Genomic DNA, 15,020 nt, shown 5'->3' with positions numbered 1-15,020 from the left:
TATCCGTACAAAAGCCGTGTTGGGTTACAGGGTAACACTCATACTGGTGTCTGGGAGGGGTAAAAACGTTCCCAGTGAGAAACAGCCCTCAAATTACTCAAAAATTGCTCAACCCTGCATTAGCAAGACTGTCAAGGGGAAAAAAATTATTATTTTTCAAAGATCTGAAAGGCAGCAGCATTGTTGATTATAATGAGCGTGTAATCTGAAACTCCGACTATACCATGCAGCACACATGAGACAAGACAATTAGCATTTAATTAGGAGATATGCTCACTTTCTTCTACCCACTCTGAAAGCTAAAATGATTGCCTTTGAGTATCTCTCACTATTCTTTTGTTCCATTTCCTGCCATATAGTTTCCATTTCCCCGGATTTATGGGGTATATTTCTGAATAGCGTTTATTTTTTAAAATCCAAATAAACTGGAGATGATGTCTAAAATTTATAATTTGACAACCAAGTCAAGTGGATTTGTCCAGACTGAAACACTTATCTGTCCAGGAGACCCAACAGGTTTCCAAAAAGCCCAGGGCACACAAACACACAGGCACGTGCATGTGAACCATTAAAAGCACTGTGATTATTTCTGCCTTTTGTTGTCAAACGCTTTGAACTAAAAGCTTATCAATTCTTAATCAGGCAAAAACTCAGACCCAGTTCAAAACAGCATAAAGTAGCTTTAATGGTAGACTGGGACACAGACTGAAAGTTTGGGGGGGAAAAATGAATTCTGATCAAGAAGAAGAGGTTTGGGCCAAGTTAAACTCAAACTTTCTTCCCACCCACAAAGTTGAAAATCTGCCTTTGGAGCAGCTGTTCCAAAGCAGTATTCCCTCTGCTGACTCCAAGGAAGGCCACACACAAACTTTCTTCATTCTGACTCTTCCACATTTCACAGACTCGGAATGACAATTCTCTAAACAGAAACCTCCAGCTTTAGCTCACAACTGCTTGTTGGAAAGGATAACAGGAGAAACATTAACAGGCTGATCCAGTAGGGAATTTTATCTGGAACATCAAAGATAACTATCTTGCACAGGGGATATCCTGGCCATTTTAATGCATAAAGATACCTGGATCCCAGGAAGCCGGAGGAGAGGTGGCATGTTAAGGGTCTTAATGCAATGCACAAAATTTGAGCAGAATTTTAACCTGGGACCTTCTCTCACTCAGGTTAGAGGAACAGGCTCAGGCAGAATCAGTAGTTCAGCTCTGGATCCAAGAGATTCAAGAGACCCTGAGAGCAATCTCAGCCCCCAATCTCCTGTGCAGGCACCAAGGGAACAGGTCACACACACAGAAGAACAGAGCACATCTACAATCAATCACATTGAGGAAGCAAAAGCCTCTCTCTGAAGGTCCCTTCCATTTTCCTTTAAGCAGCTCCTTTTCCCTTTCTTGAAAACCGAAGGCCAGACTATTGGGGCCTTCACTTCAGCTCCCCATAACTGCCACATCCCCCTAAATGGTCCAGAGAGCATTAGGATTCCTAAATAATAGTTTTCATTCAGCAAAGTAAACCCATGAACAAACAACCCCCTCTCTCAGTAAGTATCACACTGGCTGGAGCAGACAGCCCTTTGGAACATGTACCCTCTGTAGGAGAGTTGAACTTGGTCTCATTGACAAAGGTGGACAGGTCAGAGGGTTGGGGGTAGTCCTGCTTATCCGTGTTCAGGTCCACAGTCATGCAGGTCCACTTCTGGCCCGTCACTGAAGACGCCAGTTTCTCCTCATCCGTCGCGTGAACCACCGTGGAGATGACAGGAGGAGTTTCTGGAGTTGGCAGTGGAGTGGGATCCTGCAGAAAAGCAGTGCCAATTAATTCTCTAATCTTTCATTAGCACATTGAACAGCTAAACCTCTGAATTCCTCTGCACCACCAGAGCCATCTTTTTAATTCCATAATCTTGGCTGCGGCTCTGTATGAAATACTTAACAAAAAAAAAAAATGCTAACTCTACCAGCAGCAAGTTTTCCCAGTACAACTAAACTTCTTTGATGATAAACACTTGGATTGCAAAGCTGCTTTGATAACGGGGAAGAAAGGAAATCCAGAGCTCTTTAAATCTGTTAGGCACTTGACATAAGTGGCACATGTCACCCTTGACTGAAGTCTCTGACTTTTTTAGGCTTTCCCCACAGGAGCAAACCTTCCCAGGACCGCGGGGTCACGAACCCTTTCCCCTTTCTTCACTTTCTACACCGTCAAGCAGCACAAATAAAAAGGGCAGGATGGATAACAGGAAGAAGAACTGAAGCAGCGTGGAAGGAGCTGTGCCACAACAAAGCAGCCTGGCCTTTGTAGGCAGAACAGCTTTTGTTAACTTCTCTTCCAAGGAAACCACCTGCCAGCAGTTTACAACGTGGAATCAAACCATCCAAGCACATGTTCCTGGTAGATCAGCCCACTTGGTTTAATTTCTATTTCCCTTCCAGCCCACCATGTATTTAGTTTCTTCCTCTCTAATCTAAAAATTCTGGGGTGGATGCTGATGCTTAGTTTTTCAGACAACTGATGGATGATATTTATTCACATTCTTGCTCCATCATAACATCAGACTTTCTGAAGTACATTTATTAATACTCTGACTGGAATTCCCAGAGCAAACACTACACCTGGTGTATGTTGCATACACATTTCTAGAGACCAAAAGGTTAGTACCTTGTGGCTATGGCCCAGTGTGCTATACTTGGGACTCAATATGCATATATGCTCTACAAAAATCTCTTTTGTTGTTAAATATACAATTCTACAACTAAATAAATCAAATTTCCCTGGTTTTGCCCCACCAAGAACACAAATTACACGCACCAAAATAAGGCAGCACTTTACCTGAGAAGGAGGATCTGACAGTGGGGATCTTTTTGGTGACTTTTTCACCCTAAATGTATCACTGAAAATGAAGTTAACACAGTTAATATGGTAATACCAGCAAGAAAAAGGTCATTTCATACTTAGCAAGAGACAGCCACAGACAGTGCAACCTCTGTAAGCCCTTCTGCATTAAAATCCCATCCATTAGGCAGCAGCACCACAGAGAAACATGCCATGGGTACAGATTCTTGTCATGCACTTGGAACAGGCCTCGATTCCCCAAAAGCTGAGGGCAGCAGGATTGCCATATTTTTCATGCTAACTACTGACACTTTACAGGACAGGGTTACTGCTCAGTTGCAATCCAAATCCCTGCTCCATCACAGGCACCCTCAGTGGCCTCAAGGAAATTATTTAGCTTCTGTCTCCCAAGTGAAAATTAGGTCTAACCCACATCTTTACCTGAGAATCAAAACTGTGATAAATTTGGGCAGTAAGTTCCAATGACCCCAAAAATCATTAAGAAAGAAACTGTTACGCTTTGGATGAACTACACAAAGCCATCTGAGGCTGATGCTGCTCCCAAGATGCCAAAACAAAGCTCTGTCGTTACAAAATGGGCACAACAGACCATTTTCTAAACAAATCCAACAAGAAATATGGCAATTCTGCTTCCAGTTCCCCTGACAGCTCACAGTGAAGACTGAGAGCATGGACACTGTAACCCTTCAATATCCCACAGGTTTCAATCAGGCAAAAGGAAAGAAGAACATAAATTACATCATTAGGGTGTATATTTACAGATGTTGCCTTTGTGTTTATTTACAATGGGTTAAAAAATATTTTCTAACTAGGAATAAACCAATTATCTATCTGCTCTATTGATGCAAACTGCCAGAGTTATTAAAAAAGATTTTTGTTGCTAACTAGAAGAGGGAGAAGAACACCACAGCAAACTCACTGATAAAGACTTCATGTTTGAACTGAGATGCAGTGGCAAAAGTTGCTGCCCACCAGCTCATCCCTGATCAATGCTGGCCAGATCGACACCAGAAATTATAATGGTGGGTTTCAGCCAGTAAAGGGTAAATCAATACCACATCCAGAGGGGAAAATAAATTGGACAGCTGAATATTGGTGTGTTCGATGCCACTAATTATCCAGATATGATCCTAGAAGTAATTAGGACAACTTCTTCCTTTAAGAAGGAGAAGCAGTTCATGCAGTATTTACAAAGGACTGATTATACAACGTTGCGCAATGTCACAAATAAAATTTTCATATTTTAGCTCAAGGATACAAAATCTCTTCATTTTTAAATGAGGATCTTTGATAGGCAAACAGACAGTGAGGCAAAAGATTCCTTAAACTCATTCACAGCCAGGCATCTCACTTAAAATAGCTTTCACATGTAGCAGGGAAGTGAAACCGTTAACATAAAAGCTTCATGCTGAATAATAACTGATCATGCTGCAAAATAAATCAGTAAAATTAAAAAGCCCATAAATCCAAAGAGGAAATTTGAAATGTTAGCTTAGAATTACTTACAACAGAGAACATACAGACATCACATCTTCTACCATCCTAAGACAAATAAGACAAAGAAAAGAGAGACAGACAGAAGGAACTGACAAAAAAGATTAACCTACAAATACTCTGTTAATGTTAATGTGTTAAGGCAATCTGATCATGCATATTTTCCACCTGTATAATCTTAACCCTTACTTCTTATTGTGAAATACATCAGGAAAAAAAAATACTCAAGTCCTTCTGTGTTTTCAAGTTCAGTGTTATACTTTTGATACCCTTTCACCTTACTAAACATGTTTTTCAAAACTGACACCTTCAAGTTAAGTTCCTCTCAACACACTAACCTTGCCTTCCCTGAAGGAGGCCACCTGCTTGCTCTTCAAAACATGGTGTTTGTTATTACAGGAGATGTAAAACTGTTCTTGAATGGCAGCTTAAGGAAAGAGCTATTCCAGGTTTTGTTCACGTTTGCTGATGTGTTATGACAGCACAAGAGCTACTTGGCCATTTCAAATCATTTACCCAGGTCAGGAGAGAAAATGACATTTCTTTAAATCTTTGCCTCTCCAGGAAACCTAAATTGGTGCTCTGACAGTACCAAGTGATTTCCCCCAAACCAGAACCCAACCTTGCCAAACAGTTTAGGCTGAGAAAAGTTTTCATCTGCTTATAAGCTTGGCAGCTCCTGCCTGTCTCTTCTCATGTGACAGCCGGTACCTTCCATTTCTAAACAGCCTCCAACCACCCAGCAGCTCCCAGAGCAATGCCCACACAAGCCATGCCTGTGCAAACCACCTCCTCTTACTCATCACTATCAGCTGGCACTGGGGAGGCATCAGCTGCTCTTTGCTCAGCATCACCTGAGCAATGTGATTATCTCAGAGCAGCTCAGCACTTGGGTACATGGCCAGAGAGCAATTTGGGTTGAGCTGACATCTCTTCTAAAAACCTCAGCATTTTACACAGGGGTCAATGCTTAGACTGCTGCAGGTTTCATTCTAGAATAAAAATGGGTTATTTTTATTGATTTAATGTGGGTAAGACTGAGCACACAGCTCAGATTCAAAGTAGTACAAGCTTAGCAATAACTGAAACTCATGCCTGGCTTTACCTCTCAGAGGTCTAATCTAGGAATCACCTTCCACACAAGGAACACGTTTTCAAACTGCCCAATAGGATTTGATTTCTGCACCTTTCAACGGTGCTAATAAAAACCTGTGACTTGGCAAAATCACCCATTAATTAGGTGTTAGAAGTCCTGGAATACCAAAGTATCATTTCCTAATTCAAAGCCCCTCATTTGTGCCTCTTGGAGCTGAAACATTTTGCACTCTCTTCTCTCCCTGTCCCACCATGGAGTATTGCCAAGGAGGATCCTACATCCCATCTCCCTACCCAGCCAGGGCTTCTCCTGCACTGGATGCCAAGGAGGAGTCATGCTGAGGGCTTTTTCATGGAGAAGAGGGACCAGAAGGGCAGAGGCAAACAAAGCCACTGCTTTTACTGGCATCCCCAAAGCAGCTTTAGGCTCCTTTTCGTCTAGAAAGTACCATAGCTGCAGGCTGCACTGTGTATTAATCTGCAGAGTCTCCTCTTTGTAAAAAAAAAACAAAAAAAACACTTGCAAAAGTAGGTTAGGGGGCTGCAGTGAGCAGAGACACAACACAGCGAAAGTAGGGACAAGCAAGGGCTGGGAATTCCTGCAGCCCTCCTGAACTTGTGAGCCCTGTGCTGGGGGAGCTTCTCTCCTCCACCACGATAAAGACCAGCAGTGAAACTTTCGTGACTGTAGGACAGGGCATTCTCATGATGGATTTTCCCAAGGATGAATGTGGTTTGGAAAACTCTTTGTGAACTCATTTTGCCCCTAAATTAACATTGGAATTTGTTCTAATATTCAAAGCAGATGGGTGAACTCAAGAGGCCCACACTTTGGATCCACCAACTCCAGCTACTGAAAGACATAAGAAGACTCTGTCTGGCTGCAAATATCAAACTTAAGGATCTGTTGATATCTCTGCATTTCCCCAGTACGAATCAAAGAGTTCTCCTTTTGCTGTCAGACTTTTAAGTCTTCTTGATTTGGACCAAATCAGTTTTGACTGCAGCCTTGGAAAACGTGTTAGCTTAGCATGGATCTTAATTCCCACCTAAATTACCACTAAATTTCAGGTAAACCTCAATATGTGCAATATGAAATTTGCCACTGTCTTATTATTTCACATCCCACTCTCAAAACCAATTATTCGTAAAACAGTCTTTACTGGTGTGAAACTCTGATCATCTTAAACAGCATCACATTCCCAAGATGAGGTCACAGAAAATCGGGAGCAAAACTGATAAAATTCCAACTTAATCAGGTTCAAAACCACACTGAGCCCAAAACTTTCAAAAATATCAGTTGCCTGATCCGGCATGGCAGCCCTGGTTCTCCCTTTTGGTTTGGAAGCATCAAGCTATTGACACAACAGGTTGAGGGAGAGCAGGTACAGCCCCCCAGTTGCGGCTACCAGCACTCAGATATTGAAATATGAACCACGTGCTACGGGGTAGGAATGTGCTGCCTCTGTTCTAGAAACATCTCTGCCCTTTAACTTACGTTTTCAGTGGCGTCTTCTTCTTTTTCGCGGGTTTGTTCAGGCTGTCTCCTTCTGTCCCGTTCGTTTCGTTGGCACTGGCTGGTATCTCAAAGGAAGCCGGGGATTTGGAGGGCGAGCTGGCTATCTTAGGAGAAGACTTGAAAGGGTCGATGGAGTCCTCACACATGTCTGGCTCAAAGCTGTACGTTTGCTGAGGCAGCTTGGGCGACTCTTGCATTTTTGTACTAGACGAGAAGGGGTTAAAATTGGGGTCGTCCCACTTGTCAATGTCAAATGTGTAAGAGCCTTTCGTGATGGGGATTTCGTTCGGATCGGTGGGGGACTTGGTCGGAGTGGTCGGAGCATTGTCCAGCTTCTCCACCGGTTTTTTAGTCTTTGGCCTCCGTAGCGGCATTTTAGCACCTGGCTTTTTACCTGCTTTTTTGGGAGGGGCGGTGCTCTCCTGCTGGTCTTCGCTCACCCCTTTTTCTTCAGAATAGTCGAACTCCAGCCTCACTGCGACGCCTTTGACCGGAGGGTCCTCTTGTCCCCCGGTGTCCGGCGGAGTCACCTCCCCAGCCTCCGGTGCCGTTGTAAGAGGTAGCGTTTTCTTGCTGGCAGGGGGAGAGTTCTGCACTTTGCTGCCTCCGCTGCTAAATGCACTAATCCCTTCGAAACGGTCGGGATCCAAAGAGGAGTTGGATCCTTCAGGCACAGGCGGGGCCTCCTCTCTCTCGGCAGAGATTTTGGAAGGTTCGGTACATTCGGGCTTCACCGGGTCAGCCTTGCCCTCAGATGCTCCTTTCTCCTCACCCAGGGCACAAGCTGCTTGGCCAAGCTCAGGAGGTTCTTGTGGTGTTTCCTTCACCAGTGGAGCATCCAGAGGTTTTTTGGCTGGCTGCTTCTTTTTTAAGGAAGCTGGTCTGGGTTTTTTTGTCCTCTTAAGGGTACTGGAAGCACTGCTCGAACCGGTACCGTACACATCTGCTGACGGCGCTAACGTCTCGCTGTTGCCGAGGTAAGACGCTCCATCAAAATCACTGGCCTGCAAGCTGAGGGATCGAGACAACGTGGATTTGGAAACCGGGACCGAATCAGTGGATTTTCGTCGCACATTTGCTTTGGGGTCGCGGCTCTTGGGCTCCGCAGAGCTCGGTCCTAAGGCATGGAGAGAATCGACCAGCTCGATGTTGTCGAAGTCCAAGTTGTAAGTCCCACTGCTGGCTATGGGCTTGTCCTCGTCGAAGACAGTGGAGAAAGAATGGCAGGGGGGACGGAAAGGGCTTTCTTGAACGGGTTCAGCGTGTGACACATCGGTTATGGGTTCAGCTTCTGAGCATAACCCTGTGGGAACGAGCAGAAAACTCTGTGAACTTTAAACACGATTTTTAAATGAGGGCTTAGTGAGTTGGACCATAATCTAATATAGTAAATGTACAGCACTTGTTTGGACTACTAAAAGTCATTAAAACCAAACAAATGGACTGAGCAGTGGTTTAAGGACATGCAAGCCGAAGTGACATTTCCAATAAATGAACTAGATTAAGGGAAAAAGCAGAACTGTTCTCCCCAGAAAAGGATTCAAGGCAAGCTTCACGAAAAGGCAAAATATGTATTTTACAATAGTCCCTAGAGCATCTCTTCTAAACTATCATTTAAAGAAAGGGATACTACTGTAACATGCTATATATTCCAAATACCTGGAAAACTGCACATCAAGCACGTTAATCCCATTTTCTACTATTATAAAGAGTTCACACCACTATGTCAGAGCTCTTAGGCAGTAAATTTGCTGTAAATTGACTGGTGCTTCAGTAATTACATGTTGACCTTAAGTTTTGTTTCCCATATGCTATTTTTACCAATTTTCCCGGAGGAAATTGGTTTCCTCTCCACAACCATCAATGCTGCTCCTCTATTTGCCCCAAGCAGTCAATACACTCTACTTTGACCTCATACTTAGAAGTTTATAATGAGAGATGAATCACTGAGAACTTAATATGAAATAAATTATGGTAAAGATAAAAAAAAGCCCCAGTGAGTTAGAGAACTCTACAAATATTTTCAGCTGAAAAATCTTCTTTTAAAAAGATCACTAGATGCTCCCTACAGATTATTTAAAACAGATTTTTTCAAGAGTAGTTCTCACTTGTTGATGAAAAGAAAATTTTGTAGAGAGATTTATATGCTAGAAGTGTTCATCCAAACAGCTTTTCACTGTAATTAAAGATCTTCTTACTGGATGGAATCCTAAAATGATTTATAAAAGTCTCTTCACTTGGGGTATAACAACTCTACTGGTAAAGCAGAAAAAGACAGAAAACCAAAAAAAAAAAATATATATATAGGTAGGAAAGGATTAAGAAGATGGTCCTTGCTGCCTTCCAGCTCATTAGGTTGATTATTCAAATGTTTTACAAACCCTGAACACGGTTTGCTCCTGCTGTCGTTGCACTGCCACCGGCGTGAACGCAACACGGTCACCTCTGTCGGTGTGTCCGTGTCCCTGTGGCATCTCTGCTCAGCTCACAGCTCAGCTGGGCTAACCCAGCTGCTCAGAGCTCTCACTGAGCACCAAGATGCCCTCGTGTTTCCTATTGTAGCAACACAGCCTTCTTCATGTTGTCATCTTTTTTTTTGTAATTATGCAATTATGCAGGAAAACAGCCCAACGAAAATGAATGCTTCGCTCGGCCCTAAATGATTCCAGAGACATTTCCACACTTCTTTGTCATCCCAATCCTGACATGTTTTGCAAAATAACTCCCATTTTGCCCAGTCACATTCATTAACACTGTTCATAAAAGCAATACGAGCAACCAAATATTACTTTTAGTGAGAAGCCATGGCTGGATTAAGAACAGAAAAATAAAATTTCCTTTGTTTCAGAAGGTAATTTCGGAAGAAATTGTATGTCTGCGCAGAGACTGCAAGAATTATTATTTGTGGGTGTAGAGGACAGAAAGGATTTAAGGGAATTGGACACATTTCCCAAAGCAGTTCCTTAAAGTGGCACCATGTATTTCCAGAGACTGTCAAAGGAATGACAGCTACTCAGTTTCTTTGTTAGACCGTGGAAGTTCACTGAAAGACATCAATTAAAACAGTATTTTAATGTGTTTTTCTGCTAAATGAATGCTAATAATGTGGCAGTACTTCAGGACAGTTTATTTTTCTCCTTAGTCCCCACTGGGTTGGGCTCAGTCTCAGCCTGGCTGAGGGGCCATTAATTAGGCTTCGTTTGGTGGTGCTCACTTGACAGACCCATCACTTTCTGACACTGATGGGACTCCTGTTAAGGGCACTCAGAGAGTGCCATAAACCTCCAGCATTAGCCTAATCTGTCCATACTACCCCGAAAGAAGAATGGAAGACACTTCAGGGGAATACATCACAATAAACAGCAGCGCAGCTCTGGGATGTCAGCAGAGTACAAATGTAGGTCAGCATGAAATAAAAGCAGGATCTGAATAAGAAATCATCGGCAGTTATGCACTGCTTTCATTCCAGCCTACGTCAAAGCCCTCAACAGGGCTGGGGCCCCTGCTCAAAGCAGTACAAACATGCATCAAAACAAAATAAAATAAAATAAAGCACTGTCCCTGCAGGACTTGGACTGTAAATAAGAGGCTGAGGTTTGGGAAGCGTCACGCAGAGGGAGCGTACAAGGTTTTCCAGCTACTCCAAGCATTCAGATTCGGTGTGCTCCACATAGTGCAGGGCTTTCATCTCCTTTAAATGCTCATTTCACAACTTCCTCCTAATCACATCCTTTACTCAAGGTATGGATTTCTGCAGAGCATTGCACCGTGATATTTTTATTGTTTCTCTATGAAACAAGACGTGAAACTGCCTCAGAAAACATGGCTTTTGGCGGAAGGGAAATGCTACTGTCAGACTCTCCTGGCACTGCTGGCTCAGCCCTGAATTGTTGGAGGAGAAGATACAAACAGTACCCACAACCTTATTACTACAGAAGATATGAAGATCACTCTTTCCTGACATTACCAGCCTATTCAGAGAGCAGTGATATTTGTCCTTTTGCAACACAAAACCAAGCAAATCAGTGTTACTACAATACTTCAATAAAAACCACGAAAAATAACCTCAGACCCAAAAACAACCACCAAAAACCCCCAGATGTTTTGTACCCAGGTGATGAGACCTAAAGATTAGAGCTACATGGCACGTTTAATGCTTGTGACATTTTCACCTGGCACCCGTTAAGGCACAACCAAAAATTGCCAGAAAGTCAAAGAATGTTTGTCCTGAGCTGGAAGGAACCCACTGAGATCATCAGAGTCCAACTCCTGGCCCTGCACAGGACAGCTCCAAGAATCTCACAGTGTGCCTGAGAATGTTAATAAGATATTTTAAGGCTGTGTGCATTAGCATATAAAACAAATTCTCATTGTTAGTGAACAAAACAAAACAAAAAAAAAACAAAAACAAAACACCAGAATAAAGAAATGTTTCTAGTTAACTACAGACATCTTATTTTGGACATTACAAAACACATGGCACTACAGGTGCTTGTAAAGCTTTAATGTCCCACAAGAACAGGGAGGCAGACACACACCTCAGCTAACTCAGCCTTCTTCCAACAGGGATCCATAAATGATCTGAACAGCAGCAAATCCCATGCATGTGCCTTGAACTGTTCACTGATGAGGACATCAAACTTTCATTAAACTGCTTCGTATTGAATATGAAAGGATAGGAGGCATCTGAAGATTAGATCAGGATGGGTATCAGGATTTACAGCTTTTTACAGCCTCAGGAAAGAAATGCAGAAACTCAGTGGCAGCAGTTGCTTAAGGAGCTGCAGGAGTATCCAGGGAAAGGGGTTTCTTTGTTGAAGTATTTCTAAAACCCCAATAAGCTGTAAAATAGGCCTTAACACTGCTGAGCTGCAAAACAAAATGAAACACTATTTTGAAAGGCTTGGAAACAAAATTTAGCCAGATCTAAAAAAAAAAAGTAAATACAGAAGAAATTAAATTCTAGTTGTGTTTTCTAGAGAAAAGCAAACAAAGGTAAACCCCTGGAAAACGCATACAGTATGCACCCACATACTCTGTTAGGAGGAAATAACTCAGGAGAAAAGCACACTTTGCTGAAAGCATACAGGAATCGTGATTACCTAACACTAGAAAATTTGAGACAGTTTATTTCTAGTCCCTGCTTGTTATGAGAAGCCTTTGAAGTCAGAAAATCAATTAGCAGCACTTTTAAAAAAGTTCTGTAAAAGTACTTTTGTCACTTATTCTGAGAGAAGACTTTGCATATAAAGTTTCTTTTCAATTTTTCTGTGTCAGGCTTCAAGAGGAAAACCACTGAAGAAGAATGTTTTCCACACCAAAAATTCATTTGTTTTTGTCTGGGCCATCAAGTCTCTACAGGAAAGCCTGACCTCAATTTCCCTGGCACCAGAAGGACCCAAATGTAGGTGTCCCACATCCTTATTGTTGGTCTGTAACGCACAGAGGGCTCTCCAGCTCTCACATCTGCCCTGTGAACATAATCTGCATTCATTCATCAACTGGGGAAGGCAGTGGGGGTAGGAGAAGAAACAGCCCTGCCCAGGCAGGAATTCCTGGCCAGCAAGAGGGGCATTTGAGAGAAAAAGCTTGGAGGACTTTCTGGTGCTCTGGTGAAACAAGGAACAAGAGGTCACTGCTATTCAAAAGCAGCTGATGAGACAAAAACCAAAAATATAAAATATTACCAAAATAGCGATTAAAAAATAATAAATGCAATCTCAAACTCTCAAATTTGCCTCAAAGAGCATAACCCACATTTCCCACAGTTCATTTAGGGAGGAATAGAAGGGCTTGCTGGTGGCACTTTCGGGGTTCAGGGATAGTTTCCATACATGCTCTGTTACTCCTCTTCCCCTCCAGACTTGCCCTCAGACTGACTCCCCTCCTGTGCTCTGCTGTCGATGGACAGGAGCCATGCAGCAGGTTTTACCCCACCAGGAGCTGGCACAAACCCAGGATGAGTTTAGCTCTAGTTCCCTTTCATCATATTTATTAAACCAGCATCGAAGACGGTCTAATTAAAAACTCTCCTCTTGGCTTTCCAGCAGTGGGGTCCAGCTGCCGTCCTAACGGTATTGTGCAGCACAACTGCAGCCATCTGCATGAGTGATTACTGTCAGCTAGGGATGAAATGCTCCTTGAAACACTCACTGTGCCTCCTCCTTCCACCCAAACGCGCGCTCTGTCACCAAGCTCGTGCCGGAGACAAAGCCGAGGGGCTGGTGGAGCAGAAACCCAGCGGGCAGCGCTGCCTCTCCCTGTGCCAGTGCCAGGCTCTCCAGCTGCCCCTGCTCCCCACTCCTCCTGTGCTGAAACCTGGTTACTGAGCTGTGTGATACCATCAAGGGACTCAGCTGCAGCTCTGCCCGTCACACCCAGGGAAGGGTCTCGTTCCCTCTGCGAGCAGCCACGTGTGTAACTCACGGGGTGAATAAACTGCCAGATACCCAAGTGGTTTAGAAAAGTACAAAGAGTTCAACTTTTCCCATTTCTAAACACCTAAGCTATACTCTTAGTATTATTCATTCCTTCTAAAGATTTCCAAAACAAATGAGTGCTTTGTGTTGCTCTCCTACATTTGAATTTTTTCTGTGTTAGGCATATTTTTTCCCCCCCCCCTCCAATAAATTACCCTGTTGTATAACTGCGTTCTGCATCATTTTGGAACACTGAACACAGCTCTGTCACTTTGTGGTAACTTGCCTCCCATGGTCAATCTGATTTGCAAATGAAATGGTTTCACCTCTGCCATCCAGTGGCCTTCAATACAGTCCACACTGGCTATGAATGGATATATTCAGTTTTTACTTCTATTTACTTCAGAAATATCTGAGAGAAGGGAGGCAGGGGGGCTGGGATGTAAGGAGTCAAGAGTCACACGTGCCAGGGAAGCACATGTGTAATCAAGGGCTTGAAGATAATCTACTGCAGTAATTAAAGACACACTCCAACCCTGTTCAGCATATGCGTTCTTTTGTTCTCTCAGCACTTATTTTGTGATCACTACATTGCCAAAGATTAGAAAAAGAAAAGAAGATGGAGAGTGAGTAACCTTTGCTACAATGAAAGGGGAACTGCAACAACAGAAAGGAAAAAGTGTCAGGATGCCTGAGTGTTTAATTTTTATTTTGTGGAGTCAGTTTGTTGAACGTCTTTCAGGCTGCTTACAAAACTGAATCATAAATCACGATCTTGAAGAGCATTCCTTAAAGGATAACTCCCAGAAATGCTGTAGGTGGATCAAGACATTTGCAAGGCTTATTTGACAGTTTCCTGCAGGTTTAAGTCAGAGCTGGGCAGCCTTTACAATACACACACCAGCCTTGGACACTGCTCTGCCCACTGCTAAACATTCCCTTTCCTGAGTGGAAAGGGAAGCTCTAAAACACTGCCTGGCAAAGCAAGACAACTGCAGAAGCCCAGAAGAGATTGCTGGCAATAACGAGCGAAGATTGTGGGTAACAACACACTGTGAGAAAGAACAGAATGCGGCTGGAGAAAGAGCCACAGGGAGTTCGGGCAGCAGTTTGCTGGGACAAACATCCTTGTTATCTCCTGGAGATAAACACAGCATGGCACAAGTACAGGAGTGAAGCCAAGCAGTGGGCATGGACTGGAGAGGGGAATCAAGACCATCAGAGACCACTGAAGTTCTCTGACCCATTTCCAGAAAAGCCCAGAAGAACAGACTGTGCATGGTAACTAATCTGCAGAGAAAGCAAGAAATTCATCTCCAGGGCAGGGAAAACTTATCCATACAATGGTCCCCCCACAAAGCCTGGGTGCAACCCTGGACACCCCAACAGCTGGATCAGTGCTGGAGCCAGGACTGGGCATCTCTCATTTTCTTCCTCTGTCTCTCCCTCTTTAACCCACCTCTCTCCTCCTTCTACCTATCTCTTTATCCAAAACCCACTGCCCCATTCTTACACTGGGAAGTCAAGGACTAACGTCCCAATTTCCATTTCCAATCTGCCAATAAAACTTTGTGAGCTGTTGCAGATCCTCTTCCTTTCGACCAGGAGCATTTACAAATCTCAGGTGCTC

General features: G+C 43.4%; 1 protein-coding gene across 4 annotated transcripts in view; it reads right to left on the bottom strand.

Annotated features, from left to right (window-relative positions):
• TACC2 (transforming acidic coiled-coil containing protein 2) overlaps window positions 1–15,020 on the bottom strand; it is a 124,390-nt gene that overhangs the window by 26,054 nt on the left and 83,316 nt on the right. For 3 of the 4 annotated variants that reach the window (XM_027906195.1, XM_027906193.1, XM_027906194.1), the window contains 3 exons: window positions 6,951–8,274; window positions 2,840–2,900; window positions 1,597–1,804 (listed from right to left, as the gene is read on the bottom strand). In XM_027906195.1, the coding sequence (XP_027761996.1) occupies window positions 1,597–1,804; window positions 2,840–2,900; window positions 6,951–8,274 (1,593 nt within the window). Of the gene's footprint in view, window positions 1–1,596; window positions 1,805–2,839; window positions 2,901–4,369; window positions 4,406–6,950; window positions 8,275–15,020 lie in introns of all 4 variants that reach the window. The other variant, XM_027906192.1, reaches the window with a different exon arrangement.

This window comes from Empidonax traillii, unplaced genomic scaffold (assembly GCF_003031625.1).
Source record: "Empidonax traillii isolate 1590-97213 ecotype Southwest subspecies unplaced genomic scaffold, ASM303162v1 scaffold1257:size348801, whole genome shotgun sequence".
NCBI lineage: Eukaryota > Metazoa > Chordata > Aves > Passeriformes > Tyrannidae > Empidonax > Empidonax traillii.
Note: the sequence above shows the minus strand (reverse complement) of the source record. Positions and strands in the feature narration are given on the sequence as shown.